Here is a 21764-nt window from a genome sequence, read left to right on the forward strand (position 1 = left end):
CTCTGAGGGAAAGGGAGGAGCGCTCGAGGCCTGAGGGACCGACTAACCATGAGGGGGGTGGCCTGCTGTTTGGGGAGAATAGTTAAGTTAACAGCAGCCCCAGATAAATTTGCTTTTTCCCCCCGCTTTTGCGCCTGAAAACGTTCCCCAAAATGGAGGATTTCGTAGACTCCGAAAAGCTTAGCCGTTTGAGCGGCGTTTCTTGGTGTCGCGGCCTTCGTTCCTTTTCTCGCCCATCGTTTCATAGCGCCCCCTAATACTCCTGTCCCCCGCCCACACACTGGCGCGCGCGATTTTAGCCGGACCTCAGAAGCAATCCCCCCTCCCCCCGCCATCGCGTAAAAATGGCCGAAAAATGAAACGTTAACGCTTGTTCATCGTGTTGCGTCGTGAATAAAGCCTGCAGTACGCTGCGAAGGAGATTTGTTCTTGTTTAGAGAGTCACCTCACATTCCTTTCCTCTTTATTAAAATACTATCAGTTTAGGCTTCTCCAGAGAGGATGGTGTGGTGTGGGGACCTTCCGGTTTCCAGACAAAGGGTTTAGAGTAGCCTGGTATAGTCGCGGCATCGTTGTTCTTTTCATTGCCAGCGCTGTGCCACGTTCTGTATTATACAAAGACTTTTCCCAAATACAGTGGAGTAGTATCTCCTAGGTATTTATCCTGCTCTGTGGCGCTATTCTGTGTAATAGTCGTATTGGATCAGTTACAGTTTTCCAGCCAGATATTTCTAGAACGGTTATGGCGATTCCAAAATTCTAGTCTTTAACGAGCGCTGGAAAGTGGGAGTTGTTGATTTCCCAGGCCGTAGTCATGAGATTTTGCGTTGATGCTGCGTTCTGCGCGTTGAACAGAGCTTGGTTTAAGATTTTTCGATAGTCGACAGAACAGTTTTCTCCCTGGTAAATTTAAAACAGTTGTACTCTGCAGGCAGAAACTGTATTTTAGGCTATATTAATACGTGTTCAGAATTACCTTCTAAAAACTAAACGGCTCGGTCATCGGAGTCTAGCGACATAATTGTGTGACGTTAGTATTGTTTTAGAAATCAAGAATTCGGATCTCTTAGCTGTGTGTAAGTGGAGTTGCTTTTACGTAACATTTTGAACTAATCCGAAAGTATTTAACTACTCTTGATCTAAACATTCTGTATGTTAAAGAAATCTTTAAACATACTAATTTTACTAATGCTTTTAGGGAAGTGTAAATACTAATGCAAAGAAAAAATCTTTCATGATTTAAGAAATAGCAAGTAGCTCGAATTCCCAATTTTATAGGAAGAATTGAAGTCTAAGAGAACTGCTTGTTATATGTACGTAACCAATGGCAATGAAGCCAGTGTTTAGAACGCTTACGTTTTGATTAGATACTTGATTCAGGCTCTGCATGTTACAATAAATAGGCTTAAAATGGAAAAACTACGCTTACAGGAATTTATCCTGTAAATAAGGGAATACTATGTCAAATGTATGTGTACATATATGTTAATGTTGGTTACTAAGCATATTAAAAATCCAAAGGATTCAACATTTGGAGATCTGCTAATTATAGTGTGGCCATCAAGTGATAATCTACACAGCTATTTAGAAGTATTTTAAGAGTAACGATGGGGAAATTATAGTGGACTATAGTACTAATTGGGGAGAAAGTGTAATAAAACTCTGCTGATACCACATTTGATGACTTTTGTTGTTTTTTGAAGGATCATGTAAATAAGCGTCAAAAATATCCCTGAATGTTGGTTTATGGGTCATTTGTATTTCCTCCTCTTTTTTTTTCCTGAAATTTCCACAAGACGTTACACTTACTTTTGTAATGAGAAAAGTGAAACATTTTTTTGTAAATGTTAGAACTGCTGAAAAGACCAGAATCTCACTTTTATTTTTTTAGGATCTCACCTCTGTTTAAGGGGAATTGAGATGGAAATGAGCCAGCTCTTGAAATCTGAAGTGCAGTTTTCAAAAGTGCTTCTGTAAGATATTCTGTAAAATATGTTATTATTATGTGTAGGTACACAGGAATCTGAAGGCATTCTCACATAAAATTAATATTGATAGGACTAATAATTACGCTATAAACTGCAGTCATTAGCTGTTTATAAATGATCGAAATTAAAGAATTAATTGGACAATGGTTTGTTAAGTGGTGTTCTTAGCAAATCTTCTAGTTAAAAGTCCATGCTTTGTTTTTATATACTATTAGTTAGAATTGCATTAAAACTGTCCCACACTGTGGCAGTAGCTTCTCAGTATACCTGACGGACGGTTTGGGGTGGACGTTACCAAATGCATGGTTAGTGACGTGGAAGGGTTGTGGACAGTGTAGTTTTGCAATTTTTTTATATATGTGGTTTTTCCAAGGTTAACGCTGTCCATGAAATTGCTTTAATTTAAAATTCCTAACTATGTAGTGAGTCTTCTCATTGGAGGATTAGGTCAAGGGTTCTGAAATGTTTGATAAAAGGTTTTTCTTTTTGTTTTTTATAAAAGGTTTTTAAATAGGAAAACTCTTTTAGTGGATAGTAAAAGATAGGGCATCGAAGCCCAGTGGATTGAGATAACTGTGGATATGAAGCCTTTTAAAGTACTTTAGCTTTTGATTTGTTGCATATCATATTGACCATAAGCTACAATACAAGTTACATGATGAAGTGCTGTGTTCTCTCTCCTGACCCAAATATAATTTATTAGGTGGCAGGTCTGAATGGTTGCAGTACCTTTGATGTGTTGCAACCTCCATGTGATTGATTTTCCCAGTTGTAGGTCAAGCCCTGCTGCTGCTAAGTCGCTTTAGTCGTGTCCGACTCTGCGACCCCATAGACGGCAGCCCACCAGGCTCCCCCGTCCCTGGGATTTTCCAGGCAAGAACACTGAAGTGGGTTGCCATTTCCTTCTCCAATGGTCAAGCCCTAATGTCTATCTAAAAAAGACTCAGGAGTTTCTGACATTGAAATTGATATGTGGTAACAATGAAAACTTAGGTGTAAATTTTTTATTTAAAAATTTTAAAAATTATTTTTAATTTCAAGATTTTAAAAAACTATTCCAGAACTTAAGACTAATTAATATAAAAACTTGCTCTCTTTCTGGAAAGTTTTTTAAATGACAAATCTCTGCCTTTCTTTTATAGAGTACCAATAGCTAGTGGTTATTGGTGCCTGTCTTAAGGCAGAAACAGGTTAATAGGAGAAAAAAGAGGGTTCCCATGGTGGGAGGTGGGATCATGGGTCTTCCCAGCTGTTGCCATTGGAATAGCTGCTGGATAAGAAGAGCAAAGAGTAGAATGTCAATAGAAGATGTTACAGTGAGCAGTAAATGCAAATTGGAAAGGAGTCTATTGATAATACAGTCTCAGTAGGATCTTTGATTTGTAGTAGTAGTAGTGTTAGTTGCTCAGTCTTGTCCAACTCTTGGCGACCCCATGGACTGTAGCCCTCCTCTGTGGTTACAGAATCTTCTGTCCATGGGATTCTCCAGGCAAGAATGGATTGCCATTACCTTCTCCAGGGGATCTTCCCAACCCAGGGATTGAACCCAGGTCTCCTGCATTGCTAGCAGATTCTTTACTATCTGAGCTACAGGGAAGATCCATTGATTTGTAGTATCATTGGTTGTTAATGAAATAGATAATTCTCTGGTCTTTAAAGGTGATTTGTATGGGTTTTTCCCTCTGGAAATTACTAGGATATTAAACATCTCTCTTTGGTACAGTCACTGATAGAAGAAGAGCTTTTATAGCATATGTGAAAGTTTAAAGTCAAGTGTTTGAACACTTGACTCACAGAGTAGTTGGGAAAGGAACAGTAATAGCAAAGACAAACATTTGTACTTAAAACATTCTCACTGTGAAAAGGTGTGAAGCAATAGAACAATTTTAATGCTTAATTATGTACCCTTATGTGGGTTATGATATTCTTGAGAAGCACAGTGGAGGAGGGAATTTTATACTGAAGCATCAGAAGACCAAGAAATACTCAATAACAGCATTCTTGGTAATGACAGGAAATTAGAAACAGTCTAAATGTTCATCTTCTGAAAAACAAATAAGTATGTATGCTATAATGGTATCTATATAACAGTGAAAATGTAGTTTTACTTCATGTGTAAATTAGTTTTAAACAAGCACTATATATATATATATATATATATATTAAGCCCATTTGTATAAAATTAAGAAAAGTAAAATTAACACTGAGAAGATACATGTCTGTTAAGTGGTAAGACTTAAAAACAAGAGACTCCATAAGGGAAGGAAGAATCATTGGAAATAGGTATCTAAGGTTTTATTGAAGTTGTTTCTGACCTTTGGAATTTATATACACTGATTTGTAAAATACATGATGTGAGGGGGGGTGGGTTGTACCTTAAGAGAATTGCTAGTATTAAATGGAGAAAGGAGAGACACATTCTAGCTAATATGTTTGAACAAGTACTAAGCAGTCTGTATAATGGCTCATAAAATTAACTTTCTGTTAAGGTGTTGGCATGTGCCAGGAAATAGGTTTAGAGAGGTAGGATGCAACCAATATATATGAAAGGCATTGAAAACTATACTGTGGACTTCATGTGGTAAATAGTAGAGAGTAGTATGTTTTTGAACAGAGTAGAATGATGAGTGATGTTTTAGGTTTGTAGTCTTTTAAAACTGACTTCTGACTTGGTAGCAACCTTCAAGTTTTAAATCTGGCTTTGAATAGAATTGGATGAGACATTATAGTTGATTCATTAAATAGTCCAGTACAAGTGAAAGGTGTTTATGTCTCTAGGTCAGTCCTTTTACTTCTAGTTTATTTTCTCATTGGTTGTGAGGATCGGAGTGCATAAAGTAGTTGATCACTGTGGTGCTTACCGTATGCCAGGCCCTGTGAAATGGATTTTATTTTTATTTCCATTTTACATATGAAGGAATAAACCCAGATGTTAAGTAATTTGCCCAGGTTCATGCAGCTATTCTGTGGAAGAGCTGGTTTTCAAATCCAGGCGTTTGGGCTCTAAAAAAATCTCAATTTATATCAAATCAAAGAGTTGTACAAATGTTTGTGGAAACCAAGAGAGCAGATCGTGAAGCAGAGGGCAATATCATAAGGGTGCAGAATGATGCCTTGAGGAAAATCACAGATTTGCATTTAAATAGGAGAGGAGAGTTAGCCAAGTTAGTGTCGTGGGTCAGATCAAGAGTCAAAATTGTCAGTTAAATGGAGTAACTTTCTTTGCTGTAGTATGAATTTACTTAAAGTCACTAGGGAAAAAACTTAGGAAGAAGAAAAATGTTTCAAGTCTGAATAATAGGAATCTTTTCCATGGATTACCATGAAGATTTTTTAGCAACTGAATCTGCTGTTAACCTAAGGACTAAGAAGTGGGTTAGAAGTTGAATCCAGATCAGTAATATGAATTGACACCAATAGTTTTAAAGCCCTTCAGAATATTAATTCTTTTTTTTTTTTTTTTTCAGCCTTCTTGGGCACTGCACTTTAAAGTTTTTCTTTGTTGTGTGGTGAGGCACATTGGTGTATACAAAGTTAATAGAGCTAGATAAGCAACAATTATATATCGCATAGCACAGGAAATAATAGCTGTTATCTTGAATTATCTTCCAATGGAGTGTAATATGCAAAAATACCGAATCCTGTGTTGTACACCTGAAGCTCATGTAGTATTATAAATCAGTCATACTTCAATTAAAAAAAACACAACCTTAAATGAAATACAAATTATAAAATACGGTAGAAAAAGATATAGTGATGTAAGCTAACATTAAGATGAAAATTTATTTAATATTATAAAATGGAAGCTATGTTGATAAGTTACTTATAAAGCCATTATAAGGTTAATAAGGGAGGAACTTTAAAGACTATTAACTTCAATTGAAGTACCTTGTACTTCAGTTGGAGATTAATTAGTCAAGTACTTCTTTAAATTAGTGAATTATCCCTGCCATCTGTTGGTGACATGGTTAGGACATTTTTAATGTATTGGTATTGTTGGTTGCTGTGTATATTTGCCATATTTTCGCATGAATAAGTTAAATCACAAAGGTGTTTGACCTTGATAGAGATGGGAAAATCTCAAAATTTCTTGCACCATTTGTGTTACAATTCAGAAGCTGTTTTCTAGCTGTTGTATGTTCAATTTTTATATGAGATTAAAAGGTTATTATGTCACCATGTGGATATTTCTTTCCTAAGTATCTCTGCATGCCTTTATGATTACATTATCTTAAAATCGGTTATTTTTAAAATGATTTATTTCACACAGAAAGTATAAAGATCCATATGGTGGTATTAGATACCTTTAAAACATAGTGTTTTTAAGTTCAGATTGAAGGTTTCTTCTATCTCATCTTTTAAACTAAAAACTAATATGCTTATGCTCCTTTTACTTCCTGCTAAGTAACCCTCTGAAATAATGAATATATAATAGACTAATAGATAATCTTTATTTTACACAGGAAATTTGGATACAGAACACTGTGTTCTCTGTGAATTTTGTGTTTAGCTTTCATTTGTTTTCTAAAATGTTTTAGTATTCCATTTCTTCTAGTTATTGAAAATAAAGGATATCATATTTGTGGAATGTGGGTGTTGAATATTATTAACTGAAGCTTATTTCTTAACCATACGTATTCAGATGTTGAATGTGAAGCTAACATATTTAATAGAATTTATATCATGTGCTTTGTTCATTGACAATTTGAATATCAGACTATAGTTAAATGGCATTTGTGAGCCTACTTAGTTTCTTTTTTTTTTTTTTTTTTTTTTAAGTTTCTTTTCTAATGTTTTCTGATGGGGGAGGGTGGAGACACTTTTGGGGGGGGAGTGAAAGATTCTGTATTGTATAAAGTTAAATGGGTAAATCGAATTTTAACATTACATTTTAGATTAGTTATCTTAAAGGAACTATTTTCAAACTTTATTAACCTCTGTGAAAATGCAGCTTTATGGAGAAAAAACATACAGTAAAAGAAGCTAATCTTTTTTTAAAAAAAAGCACTTTAGTAACTTAGTAAATCTCTCAGTATTGTGATGGTTTCATAGTCAGTAGGTCTCACTTGGAGCCTTTAAAGTGCCTTGTTCATCTTATGTTCACTGACCAAAAATGAGATACTAAAGGAACTTTTTAATAAATGTTCTTGCATCAGTGCTGTCCTGTTGGATTTTCTCTTTATTTGTTCTAATAGACAATTTTTAAGAAATCTGTTTCAATCAAAAGTTTGACTTAAATTCTTTTTCAGTACTGCTACTCTCATGTCTTTGTGTGTGACTGAAGTTAAAACTGAGTCACAAAAATATTAAAGTTATTCTTAAATTACAAGTTGTCATGGGATTTATTACATGGTTGTCTTTCTCTTTTTCTTAGTTTTTCTGACATCCATTTTCTGTTTTGTCTTAAGGTTATCACCTTTTACCTTTACTTCTCTTAACCTTTCCTTTTTTCAGCTCCACCATTCATATATGTTGCAAAGAAAAGTAATTGAGATCTCTGTAATTCAACAATCATTTCCTTAAAATATCAATGTTAAAAATTTACACATGATCATAATGCCATAGTATAATTTCCCTAAAGGGAAAGAATAGTTCTTTTGAAAGGCTGGCTTTTCAGTATACAAAGCTTTGACTCCCAAATGAAGGGCAAAGCTGCAATTAATAGTAACTTAGATACTTTGAAATTTTGATTTCAAAAAACCCTCTTAATAGTTTTGAGGTTTTTTTTTTTTTTTTTTAACGTATGAAAGCATAAGAGGGTGCTACAAATGTTTCAACAGTATTTTAATCACCATTCTGTGTGGTATTTAAAAGTCATATCAGAGAATCCTTCATCCAATGATGTTCACTTACTCTTATCTTTATTTTATTAATCTTAAGGTCTAAGTAGTTTACGTAATGGACCTCATCTGGAACTAGTTTCTTTGGTGTCTTTTCTCAAATTCATCTTTCTTGGTGTGCAAAAACATCTGTAATTCCAGTCACCTCTGATAGCATTTCTGTGTCTTTTTAACGTTGTTACATCTTTTTGTAAAATCTAAGTCTTGCCTGCAACTTTTTTTTATACTTCTTCTACTGCTGTTTTCGTCCAATGTTTTCTTACTTTAATCTGTCATTGGTGGAGTTGGTCCCATAATTGACTTGTAACTATTAATTATCGCCTGGTTTTTATGTTGATAAAGTTTAATGTTTTAAACTAAGTGCTTAGGTATGTGGGTGATCAAACTTATGAGTTAACTGAGCAGCGCCTCTACATAGTAGAATTATGTAGCAAACAATTTAAGACTTATTTAACTTCTGTGTGTAATTGTGATTATAAAATTGTTTCACCAGGGACAGTTATGTACGTCATTTAATACTTTATGAGATCATTTGTAAATGCTTTGTGAATTCTTATGTAAAAATTTTTGAGGTAAAATAACAATAAAAATGAAAGTAATTTCATTACTATCACATCTTGGAGGAAACACATCTTGAGGGATTGTATTCAGAATTTAAATTTTCTGGATGATGGGGCTATTCTTGTGAAAGAATCTATGTTTACAGAAATCTGTGTAAGCAAGATCTCGTTTCATTTTCACCTGTTTTGAACTCTAGAGGTGTTATAGCTCTGAGCATTAAATGAATGTTCATGGCTACTACCTTGGGGAGTTTCACTTCTTTAAATCACCTAAACTTCCTGTACTTGTGGTTGTTCTTGGGGAGTCTCCTGTTTCTGTACTGACCATATTTGATTCTCCTTACCTTTTAAGATTAGAAATGAGATAAGCAACTGCCTGATAGAAGATGGAGAATAAGGCAGTTAATTATTTGGCTTAAATTTGTGCGGAAATCTGTAAACTGTAGGAAGTCACCTATTTTTCTTCACATCTGTCTTTACCTCAATTTGATTTTGCTGCATAAAGATCTCAACTGTAGTGTTTGGTCTTAGATCTTATTCTAGGTACTTGACACTTAAGCTTCGTTACTTGTGATTTTACTTGGTTCTTTCTGATAGTGTTAATAGGTCTCATTTTCTAAAACAATACAACTGATTCATCTTTGACTTGCTGACCTTGGTTTTTTTTGTTCTGTTTTTAGTCTTCTGGAACTTAAGCATCATATTATAGGGTGTATTTTTCTTCTAAAAGAAGAGACCCATCTATATTTTTATTGAAATTTTGATATATTCAGACATCTGACCCTTCAATTGAAATGTTTTTAAATTCAGTATGAAATTCCCTTTAATAGTTAAACTTTAGCATGAAAGACTACTTTTTAAGTATATGCAAGCTCTGCATACATCTGAAATCTGTTTAAGTTATGTAATTCCTTGTAAGTTTGAGATCTTAAATGTTTTTTTTTTTAAAATCAACATGATGCATAAGTTTTTTTTTTTTTCTAAAAAAAAACTGCATCTACTTAAAGGGATTTATGACTAAAATTGCTTATTTTTCTACAGAGTTGTCTGCTGGTTCTCAGCTTGAAGAAGATTCTACAGTCCTTATTGATCCTTTTTCTTGGCGTTACCATTTTTTGAAGCAAAGTTAACCTAGTTTTCTAGTTGAGCTTTCTTTTTGGCCATCTTTAAAAAAAAAATTTTTTTTTAAATCTATAAACTAGACAAGAGATAGTTCTACAATGTCCAAGTCATTCCAGCAGTCATCTCTCGGTAGGGACTCGCAGGGTCATGGGCGTGACCTGTCTGCAGCAGGAATAGGCCTTCTTGCTGCTGCTACCCAGTCTTTAAGTATGCCAGCATCTCTTGGAAGGATGAACCAGGGTACTGCACGCCTTGCTAGTTTAATGAATCTTGGAATGAGTTCTTCATTGAATCAACAAGGAGCTCATAGTGCACTGTCTTCTGCTAGTACTTCTTCCCATAATTTGCAGTCTATATTTAACATTGGAAGTAGAGGTCCGCTCCCTTTGTCTTCTCAACACCGTGGAGATGCAGACCAGGCCAGTAACATTTTGGCCAGCTTTGGTCTGTCTGCTAGAGACTTAGATGAACTGAGTCGTTATCCAGAGGACAAGATTACTCCTGAGAATTTGCCCCAAATCCTTCTGCAGCTTAAAAGGAGGAGAACTGAAGAAGGCCCTACATTGAGTTATGGTAGAGATGGCAGATCTGCTACACGGGAGCCACCATACAGAGTACCTAGGGACGATTGGGAAGAAAAAAGGCACTTTAGAAGAGATAGTTTTGATGATCGTGGTCCTAGTCTCAACCCAGTGCTTGATTATGACCATGGAAGTCGTTCTCAAGAATCTGGTTATTATGACAGAATGGATTATGAAGATGACAGATTAAGAGATGGAGAAAGGTGTAGGGATGATTCTTTTTTTGGTGAGACCTCGCATAACTATCATAAATTTGACAGTGAGTATGAGAGAATGGGACGTGGTCCTGGCCCCTTACAAGAGAGATCTCTCTTTGAGAAAAAGAGGGGCGCTCCTCCAAGTAGCAATATTGAAGACTTCCATGGACTCTTACCGAAGGGTTATCCCCATCTGTGCTCTATATGTGATTTGCCAGTTCATTCTAATAAGGTGAGTTAATGCAACAGATACTTCTAATTTCTTTTACGTTGTAGTTCCTATTCTGTATTTACCTATATCTTGTACTCTGAATCTGTAGTCTGATGACATTGAGTTGATCAAGAATTTTTATACTTTTGAGAACACTTACTTTATTTGGAAGGTAATTGTTTTTGAGCATTTTAAACCAGGGCTTTACATTAATATAATCTGCATAGATTACTTCTGGCCACAAAGCTGTCATCCACTGGAATTATCTTGTTGGTTTTTGGCATCAATATGTTCTTCTTAATTGTATATTTAAGCAGGTTTTTTTGTCTGCTTTGTTGAACTGTTTTAAGTATTTTTCTGTTTTTTTGCAGTCAATGTGCTCTGCCATTCAGGATGCTAGATAATCAGCTCTCCATCTGTCTTAATTACTGATTCGTATGTAGTAAAGATACATTCTTGAACAATTCTCTTTTTTCCCTTATCTGTGGCTACAGGGAAAGAGTTAATGTAGAGCCCTGGTGTTTGTTTCAGTATATTTCATATTTTAGATTAGTTCATTCTTCTTTTTTAATTTCCCTTTAACACAAACTCTCATGCTGTAACTGAAATTTTTCATCATTTTTTTTTCTCCTTTTCCACAACTTTCTTAAACATACTTCAAAACTCACTTTTTATTATCCCATATTGCATCTATCCCTTTAGAGACTTGGGAAAATCACCTACTGCAGTATCCTGCTCTGTGTTCCTCATAAGCATATTCTTTTTCTGACTTAGACTTCTGGTATATTCATTTGAAGAAAAAAAAGAATCTAATTCTCCTTTGCTTTAATTATCACATCTGGCAAAATGGGAACTTTTTCAAAATGCCCTTTTAAATATATTGTCCTTTCTCTTTCAACGTTTTCAATGCTAATCATTCGCACTGTTTTTATCCCAAAACAAAATACAGTGCAGTTGACTTAAAGTCAGCATTATAGCAGTCCACTAGCTTGATCTGTAATCTGACCATCCATTTTTCCTGATGTGCTGTACTTAATTGGAACATGTTGCTGCCATGAAACTGATTTGATGGTTGCTATTACAGGGTTTTTTCTTCACAGTAACATCTGGAAAGGTCATTTTCTTTTCATATCTATCCCTTTAAATGCATTTTTAAGTGAGTTGATTTTTGAGTAAATCATGTAAGTCATTAGAGGTTTTGTTTTTAATCTTTTTAAAAGTCTTACCATTCAATCCCTTTTCTGTGTTTAGATCTGAATTTTTTGTCTCAAGATAATTAAGAGACTTCTTACATTGTTTGAATTTATAGAGTATTTTTAAAAATATCTTTTTAAAGAGTGATTTCTAGCTAAAAATACATGTATATATATCTATAGTACAAAAATCTTCTGAAGTAATAGTTTAAGTACACAAGGAATATTTTATTCTTCAATCCATGTCAAAATAATTTCAAATGGTAAATTTACATTCATAGATTAATTTTAATGTAAGACATGGAACCACAAACTCATAAAAGTTAGGGAATTGTTATTAGTAGGTATTTTGGTGTTTTCTTTTTTCAGGTGTATTGGATACACTTAATATATCATGAAATTTAGTTTTTGTTCAGTATTCAACTTCAAGGTTTAGATCTGGTATTAAATGATTTAATGAAAAGATCCATTAAATTTTGGTGACTCCAAATATTTTCTGTTACTTCTTGCCTTCTTGCAGAAATGACAGTATGAGAAATATTCTCATACAGGTTCTCTAAATTCCAAGGAAGATAGCTAGTTACAGTTTCTCAAATGAAAATGATCTTAAAGGACTTAATCTTTGCTACTGGAGTCATCATAAAATAAAAGCTGCTATTGGAAGACTCTTCATCCTGACTTTGAGCAGTAACTTAATGTTGCCACTTACATACAGGAAAGCAATTCTTTAGTAAAGGTACACAAAAGGAAATGAAGAAGGACTTGAATCAGAAAAAGTTTCTATTTTTGTATATTACTTTCTATCCAGATGTTACTACCTTCTAATTCCTGAACAGTTAATAAATAATGATAGTAAATGGATCTAAATTGGCCAAAGAACATTTTTGAATATTTGAAACTTTGGATTCAAGAGTAAGGCACCTTACCTAGTAAAGAGATACTTTTAATCTGCAAAAATGCATGTACTCCAGCAAATTTAGAAACAGTTACTTTAGAGGCCCTTTGATTTTCAAAATTTGTGGTATTTGTAAATTGTACCGATTGTAAGAAGTTTTAACACCTGGATTCTCTTAATATAGTTACCTTAACACAGCTAATGTTTTCTAGGTGTCTTCATTATTGAAAAAATAAATGCTCACTTTTGGTAGGGATCTTTTTAATTTATAGCTGATATAGAATCACTGAGTTTAGAGAAAATTCTTGTGAAAGTAGATAATGAAAATTTTTAAAACATTTAATCCTGCTCTCTGGTATTGCTGCATAACTTGGAAAATCTGTTCTTTTCACTTAGTGGTAACATTAAATAACTTACATGATCAAAACTTCTTCTTACTATGAATAGTCTTTTAGGGGAAAAACATCTGACATTATTTTTGATATTTTAAGTAACTTTCAGTGATGATGTTGCTTTTATTTCTTTCTAGGTCATTTTAGAACGTCAAGTTGCTTTTCTACACAGCCTCAAACTTGCCTCAAAATTCCTTTCACTTAAAGAAAACTGGCCACTACAGCCCTTCTGCTGTCTTGTCACTTCAGTTCATGTTTTTCTTTTTAGTTTTCTAGAAGCCCTTAAGTTATTCTTAACTTCATTTTGCCATTCCACATGTGCTTTTCCAAATTATCCTTTCTTTATATAATTTAGGTATCTCAATGACATTAAGGTGAATGTAGTTTTTCCTGCAGAACTTCTGAATTCAAAAAGTGAATCCTTATTCTTTATTAATCTGAGTGTTGCCTCAATGTAGAATCCAAGGATACAGATTTTTTTAAAAACCCATTATGGTAGAGCAGAGTAGTAATGGTGGGTTTGGGAGGTGTAACTGATTCTTTGATCTTGGTTTTCCTTCTAGTACTTTGTAAGACCAGCCACACTTTCAAAAGTTTGAGCCCTTAAAGATCATGGGGGATTGGATATAAATAACTTCTGGTCTACTGATAGCCTTACCATCTCCTATTAATTAGAAGCATGCCTAATAGGGTAACTTTTACTCCTCTCTGAACACACTGTTTCTCAAGGATATTTTAAATCTGAATAGTTTGCTTTAAGAAAATTCTTGGTTAACATATTTGTTTAATCCTGCTTCTGAATTTTGTGAACTTTGCCTGTGGTGCCTCTTGATTACAGCCATTTTTAAAGTGGCTTCCAACAAATCAGTGGTCTGTTGCTTTGCAAATAGAAAGTTTTTATACCCCAAACATTTGGTTATAGAGCCAGCTGGACAGATGTCTTCCAGTTCCTTAACTGTTAGCCATAAAGACAGTCTAACTTTGAAAGATAGCTCCCCAAGTTCTTAGCAGTACCATTCTGTTGAAATGTTCCATTTTACCTCATTCACAGAATTTCAGTTAATTTTAGTAGGGCAAAGAAATGTGTGTAAACACTCAAACTAGGTTTTTAAAAATTAGATTCCATTTATAAATTAACTTTTTAAAACTTCAGAATGGTATCTCTTGTAATTTGGTTCCTTTAATTCAGCTCTAAGTGAGACTCCCTCTTAAGGACTTTCTAATGTTTCAGGTAGTATGAGTCTTGGAAAAGTTGCCTTATTTTGTGAGGATTTGTGAAACAATAATACTTGTAAAGTGGGGATTGTAAAACAAGATAGCTTTATAAGCAGTATAACAATAGTTGCTTTTCTTCCTTTATAATTAAAAAGTTTCTTATTATTAGCACTTCTTATGTGCCCGGCAATGTTCCAATAAACAGGTTACCTTTATTATTCATTTACTTTCCACAAAACCCTAGAAAGATACTGAACCACAGTGTTTTTAAATAACTTGTACCAAGGATTCACATCTAGTAAGTGGTACCTTGGGAATTGAACCTAAGCAGTCTGGCAGCAAAGCCTACTTTTCCTAACTCCTCTTCTTATATTGCCTAAAATGCTGATCATTTACATGTGGATTTTTAAAGAAAGGATAGTTTATTTGGATAAAGTAAAGGAAAAGGTAATCCCTTCAAAATTTAAAATAATCATAAAGCAAATATTGAAGAAATAAAATGTTTTCCTTCCTAAAATTTAGAAATGGACATTCCTGAAATTTATTTCTCTAATTTTGGGAAATACAATGGGAGCTTAGGTTTTTCGATAAATTGGGGAGTGTTTCCTAGAAAAGTCACTCCTGTTGAATCAACTTTGCTTTCTGTGGCTATAGTACACTTACAACATACCTCAAAGGCTGGATGAAATTAAAGATACTATTTTTAACTAATTATTCATACTTACAGTATACATTTTCTTAAAAAGTGATATAAGCATGGATATTTTATCAGTTCTGTGAAAGCAGTTCTAATAATATGTGAATAAAACTTCAGTTTTGTCTACAGCAGAAATTAATATGCCTACTGATCTCAAAGTCAGTTACTACTCTTCATCTTTATTAACTCTTATCTTTTCCCTGTCAGGTCTGTTAGTTTGTTAACCAAGTTACCAGTTTTTCCAAGAATGTGCATGGCGTATTTGAGGGCAGGATGAAGCTTCAAGGATTCAGAGAAATGGTTTTAAATAAGTGTGATTAGTGACTGGTCAGGTGTTCAGTTTATGATAATTGCATATAGACATATAGATTAACATCCTAGAGTTTGAATGGTTGAAAAGAAATCTTAGTTTTGTTAATTCTACTAATTTACTTTGCTACAGGAGTGGAGTCAACATATCAATGGAGCAAGTCACAGTCGTCGATGCCAGCTTCTTCTTGAAATGTAGGAGTTTGAAATACCTTTAAAGCATCAGTTAACTGTGTCAGAAACAGCCATTGATTGGTTTCGGGGAATTCATCCTTTACTTGTAATATCCACATTGTTATTACTGAATAGTTGACACTGTCCAACAACGTTTAGGTCTGGAATTGCACATGGAATATTAGATGGAGTGGTAGTGGTACTTTGTTATTTGAAATTGAAAGAATTTTTAAGAGACCTAAAGATCGCCATTGATACATACCATAGATTCATAAGAGCATTTTCAGTAACAATAATATGTGCTCTAAGAAAAAAGAAAATATTTATTTTCCTTAAAGAAAAGGGGGAAGTTATACTAGAAGTAACAAGTTTTCAAGCAAAACCCTTCAGGATGTATTTTTTGCTTTTGAGACACTTGTGCTGGAGTTTAAGCTGCTAGAATAGAATTTGTAAAGAATCTCCCTACCTAAACAACATGAAACCCATTGTTCACTGGGGTGGCCATTTTCACATACACTGTGCTATGGCTATCCTTTCTGTCTAGTGCCAGAACTCAGCTCTGCTCTTTGTTTTTAATGTTGGAGGAAAAAAAAAAATCTGTGGTCAATCTTTATTTCCCTAAATAACCCACATTTCCATTCCCTCATATAGCACTTCTTCTCTTTGTGAATTAACAAATATAGGGAATGCCTGGACGCTTAGTGGTTAGGACTCCATGCACTTTTTCAGTGCCATGGGCCAGGCAGGGTTCAATCTTCGGTCAGGGAACTAAGATCCCACAAGTCGTGTGACCCTTCCTGACACCCCCCCCCCCCAAAAAAAAAAAAAAACAGATAAGGGAGTATTTTAATTGCAATTTACATTACTTAACATTTTTAAGCAGTACAGAACAAGTTAATTCTCCTTCATTTGGATTAATTTGAAATTTTCCTTTGGAAGTATCTGTATGACATGTTTTAAACTGTTAATATTTCTAACACTTACACTGCTGTATAACTTTACTAATAAATCTATTTTAAAGGCCAAACAAGGCTACTTTGTGAAAAGAGCAGTTTTATTTTAAAGTTAATTTTCTGATCTTTTTAAAGCTACCCAGAATGGAATCCTGACACTGATACAGGACACACAATGTAAGTTAAATTTTTTAAGCTGTTGTTTGTAAAGGAGGTCAATGTAAGGAATTCAGGTTAAATTTTTCACATTTTTTAACAATATTTTCTTTATTTATTTATTTAATATGAGTTTGTTAAAAGTCACCATGGGTGAAATAGTTTTTAGAAACTATTTTATGTAGTAATTTTTATTTTTTTATTATAGATTTTCCTCTAGTTACTTCATGCCTAAATGCCCCCAAATATTGAAATCATAGTCACACAAGGAATGTTTAGCAGTAAATTTTAGTTATTTTTGATGGACCTCTTTCTCATACTTTGTATTTATGTTTTCACATTCCCAGGGGTGATCCATTCATGTTGCAGCAATCTACAAACCCAGCCCCGGGAATTCTGGGACCTCCACCCCCATCATTTCATCTTGGGGGACCAGCAGTTGGACCAAGAGGAAATCTGGGTGATTATGAAATTCATGTTACCTTTCCCTAAGAGCTTTTATCATAAAGATTAAATGCAATGATTTTAGGCAAAAGAAGTGTCATTGAAATGTAACTCAAAGATGACATTTCATGAGAATACATGATACACATATATTTGTAATGTCCTTTTGCTGTTGGAGAGATGTCTGTTTTTCATTTAAAATAACCTGGTAGGACAAGTATACTTAAATTTAAGACTGAAAATATTTTTTTTCCCCATAAAGGTGCTGGAAATGGAAACCTGCAAGGACCAAGACACATGCAAAAAGGCAGAGTGGTCAGTAATAAAGCTCTTCCTTTTACTGTATTAGCTGTGTTTATTAGTTCTTTGGGGAAATGTAATTTGACTTGAATCCTTGCTAATTGAATCTGTTGTAGTCCTTATTATAGAAAGATTTCTTTAGTTTGAAAACCAGTAGGCTTTATATGTGGTTCTGATAAGAGTTAAAACTTCATTTTTATATGTCCACAGTCTAGAGATTTCACCTTGGTTCATAGTTAAGTTTGCCATCTAATTACATAACAGTAGTTGATTTAAATATTAGTGCAGACACTCTTTTCTGAAACTATGAGGCTTGTCCCAGTAACCTATTTTAAATACTTGCTTAATTTGTTCTGATTGACTGTAGATTATAAAAGATTTAATATTTTACTGTTTTGTATTGCTTCTAAAGAAATTTATTTACTAACTTGGTTTTTTACTAATGAATAGGAAACTAGCCGAGTTGTTCACATCATGGATTTCCAGCGAGGGAAAAACTTGAGATATCAACTATTACAACTGGTGGAACCGTTTGGAGTTATTTCAAATCATCTTATTCTAAATAAAATTAATGAGGTATGAGTTAAGTGTGTAGTATTTATTCATCACTAAAGTATATCCTAAAGAGAATACATTATTTTGTATTAGAAAAAAGAACGTTAGCTTAAATCATCAATGTGGGATGTAATGATGGAAAGGGCCAATAGTCTAGCTAATCAATAATAAATTCTAGTACTGATAGATTGTTAGTAACTTTAGACATTGGGATTCTTAAGCAGTTACATTGTCTTTATTACACTACTGCTATAGTAAAAACTATAGAAACATAATTATTTGGAAAAACATTTCAAACTTCTGCCCAAATGGTGCCAAATTATTGTTTCAAATTCAGTAGGCATAATAAATGATAGTGTCGTGAAAGTAATAAAGTCTGAGATGATCTTTAATAAAATAGGAAATTAGAGATTTTATTTTTTTCTCAGGTTCTTGAAAATGCTTTCTATTTAATGATTAAATATTTTTGGAAAGACTTTGGACAGTGTGGAATTGGGTTGTTTTTTTGGAAATGTTAATACATATATTTTTTAATTTTAGGCATTTATTGAAATGGCAACCACAGAAGATGCTCAGGCTGCAGTGGATTATTATACAACCACCCCAGCATTAGTATTTGGCAAGCCAGTGAGAGTTCATTTATCCCAGAAGTATAAGAGAATAAAGGTAATAATCTCTATTTTTCCAGATTGGTATCACCAGTTATTTAATGTATTCATTTTACTATTTACTAACTTATAGCTATTTAAAATTGTTGCTAATATCTAGGATAATCTTGACTAATAATTAGGACATACTAACATTTGATTTCCTCTGTTTTGTTTTTTTTTTCCCTCCTATGTATTAAAGAAACCTGAAGGGAAGCCAGACCAGAAGTTTGATCAAAAACAAGAGCTTGGACGGGTGATACATCTCAGCAACTTACCTCATTCTGGCTATTCTGACAGTGCTGTCCTCAAGCTTGCTGAGCCTTATGGGAAAATAAAGAATTATATACTGATGAGGATGAAAAGTCAGGTAATATACATGTAGAAGTTTTGGAAAAGATGATTTCTCAAAGTTTTTTAAGTTTTTGTTTTATAACATCCTCATTTTTAGTGAGGGGGTGGGAGAGTAATTTGGCGGCCAAAGTGGATTGGTTCTTTCTTATAAAGTCATAGTAGATATTCAAGAATATTGAGAAAATAAAGTGGAAAGTAAAGATCTTTTTCTCTAGTTTGGCTAATATTTCCAAAGATCTTCCTTTGTGTATATAAGTATACTTTCTCCCTTTACTTCAAATGGGATTATAATAAACTTACTTTCCACTTCACACATGATTCCATTGAGTAAACTGTGATGAATTTAATTTCTTTAATTAATGGATATTAGAGATGCTAGTTTTTTGGCTGTGCCATTAATGCTGCTGTGGATTTTGTGGCATGTGAATTTATGCATATAATTGAAGGATACAATTTCAGAATTGAAGTTGTGGATCCTGATACTTGATTTCTTTTCTTTGGCGGTGCCAAATGCTCTTCAAAAAATAGTACTCGTATACAATCATACTAGCATTGTAAGAGCTTTATAAACACTGGATATTACAGACTTTTCAAATGATGTAAATTTAATTAATAGATGGATTTTCATTTTTAAAATTAATGGTAAGTAGAGCATCTTTTCTTTGTTAGCCTTTTTGTAGCTTCATGAGTATCCTTCCAAACTTTTACTTTTTAATTTTTTGTTCTTTTTTTTCTTGCCCCAGGCCTTTATTGAGATGGAGACCAGAGAAGATGCAATGGCAATGGTTGACCACTGTTTGAAAAAGGCCCTTTGGTTTCAAGGGAGATGTGTAAAAGTTGACCTGTCTGAAAAATACAAAAAATTGGTACTCAGGGTATGTAGTGTTTGATTCAGGTTCTTTATAAAGCTAATTTTCATGCTTTTCAAGCCATGACATTTTTATTAACATTTTTACATGCTGAGAATATAGGATTTAGGAACTTCCCTGGTGGTGTGGGGGACACAGGTTCAATCCCTGATCTGGGAAGATCCCTTCTGTGCACAACTACTGAGCCTCGCTCTAGCCATGCTCTGTAACAGTGAGAGGTCCAAGCACTTCAACGAAGAGTAACCCCTCTCACTGCAACTGGAGAAAGCCAGAACGCAGCAACAAAGACCCAGCATGACCAGAAATAAGTAAATAATTAATACATATATAGGATTTAGTTATTGAAAGAGTAATCTTTTCTCTTTTTCTGGTCTTCATTAATACAGAAGTTTTTAAATTGATGTCTGTATAAAGTATCTTTGTTTTTATCTATTTTACTTAAGGTTTTATTTGAAAAGCTTTGTCAAAAAGCTTACTATTCACTTCCCTTGAAATGTTGGTTGTAATGAATTAATAGCTTTAAGGCAGCTTACAGTCTTAGGTATGGTTTAAATAAGGTTAATTGATATATAAAGGATGGTCATCGTTTATTAGTTAACTGGGTAATTAAATACGAAATCAAATACATTTATGTAACTGGCAAAATTTTGTCTTTTAGATTCCCAACAGAGGCATTGACTTACTCAAAAAAGATAAATCCCGGTAATTCATTTTGTGTGTGTGTGTGTGTCTCTGTATACACTAGTATGTTAAACCTTTGTTTTCCAACTCAGTAGAATTAATTCAGGTGTATGTTTTGGTTTCAGGAAAAGATCTTACTCTCCAGATGGCAAAGAATCTCCAAGTGATAAGAAATCCAAAACAGATGGTTCCCAGAAGACTGAAAGTACTGCTGAAGGTAAAGAACAAGAAGAGAAGTCAGGTGAAGATGGTGAAAAAGATACAAAGGATGACCAGGCAGAACAGGAGCCTAACATGCTTCTTGAGTCTGAAGATGAGCTACTTGTAGATGAAGAAGAAGCAGCAGCACTGCTAGAAAGTGGCAGTTCAGTGGGAGATGAAACAGATCTTGCTAATTTAGGGGATGTGGCATCTGATGGGAAAAAAGACCCTTCAGACAAAGCTGTGAAAAAAGATGCAAATGCCAGTGCTTCTGGAGCTGCAAAGAAAAAGCTTAAAAAGGTAAAAGAAGGTTTTATGTTGACTTGTTTCAGTAGAAAACTAGATCAGTGTTTCAAATTATTTATCTTAGGGTCACATTTAATAGAATTAGTCACTTATATTAGGAAGAAATATATAGGAATCACTAAAAAAAATTGAAATCTAAACTCTGCAATACATAGATTGAATAGGACTAAACTGCAGTAGAAAAATGTCAGTTCACAGAGAACTTTTTAGTTAACAAAGGAGAAAGACTTAAAGCTATATATGATTCTGTTTGGTCGTGGTAGTGTGTAAATAGTAGTAGGCAGCCTTTATATTATAGTCCAGCTTGTTTTTTTAAACATGGGGTATGGATTTTACAGGAAGTTACCTGACCTGACCCAGGGGTGACTGACCCAGGACACTTAAAACATTATGTCAAAAATGATAGAACTTAAGGAATTTTCCTATTATAGAAATGTAACCTTGATTAGATACTTAATAGGTTTTAAAACATTTTTTCCTAGAACACATGTCACATATTAAAGTAAGGCAAATAGCAATATAAAAATATATACATGGTAAAAGAATAGTAAATCAGAAGACCCATGGTGTACTTGACTATCTCCATTAAAGATTAGAGCTTTACAATGCCTTTAGAACCCCATAAGGTAAATGTCTTGAAATGAGATTATTATAATCCTCTTTCATTCATTCCTTCTAAGATATATGCAGCTACCAGAAAAACTTAATATTTACCTCTAAATTTTGATGGCTTGGTCAAATAAGTTAGCCTTGAGGTTCTTTTTCTGGCTGAAATAGATGATAGTTATGTAGTACTATGTTTGTGCTCTTAAGAGCTGATAATTATTGAGCATTTATTATGTGCCATCAATTTTCCTAATCTCTTCGTGTGTGCTACTTAACTGATTCTTACAATAACCTTATGCCACAGATGCTTGTTATCCG

General features: G+C 33.8%; 1 protein-coding gene across 10 annotated transcripts in view; it reads left to right on the forward strand.

Moving 5' to 3' along the window:
• MATR3 (matrin 3) overlaps window positions 1–21764 on the forward strand; it is a 38166-nt gene that overhangs the window by 12676 nt on the left and 3726 nt on the right. For 5 of the 10 annotated variants that reach the window (XM_020908396.2, XM_020908393.2, XM_020908399.2 and 2 more), the window contains exons 2-12: window positions 9430–10520; window positions 15334–15395; window positions 16463–16504; window positions 16831–16943; window positions 17190–17242; window positions 17678–17803; window positions 18323–18448; window positions 18632–18799; window positions 19527–19658; window positions 20311–20354; window positions 20459–20834. In XM_020908396.2, coding sequence (XP_020764055.1) covers window positions 9609–10520; window positions 15334–15395; window positions 16463–16504; window positions 16831–16943; window positions 17190–17242; window positions 17678–17803; window positions 18323–18448; window positions 18632–18799; window positions 19527–19658; window positions 20311–20354; window positions 20459–20834 — 2154 coding nt within the window. In that variant the 5' untranslated portion in view covers window positions 9430–9608. The remainder of the gene's footprint in view (window positions 1–9429; window positions 10521–15333; window positions 15396–16462; window positions 16505–16830; window positions 16944–17189; window positions 17243–17677; window positions 17804–18322; window positions 18449–18631; window positions 18800–19526; window positions 19659–20310; window positions 20355–20458; window positions 20835–21764) is intronic. The other 5 variants (XM_070465446.1, XM_070465449.1, XM_070465447.1 and 2 more) reach the window with 2 other exon arrangements.

Source organism: Odocoileus virginianus, chromosome 3 (assembly GCF_023699985.2).
Source record: "Odocoileus virginianus isolate 20LAN1187 ecotype Illinois chromosome 3, Ovbor_1.2, whole genome shotgun sequence".
In the NCBI taxonomy this organism is placed as follows: Eukaryota; Metazoa; Chordata; class Mammalia; order Artiodactyla; family Cervidae; genus Odocoileus; species Odocoileus virginianus.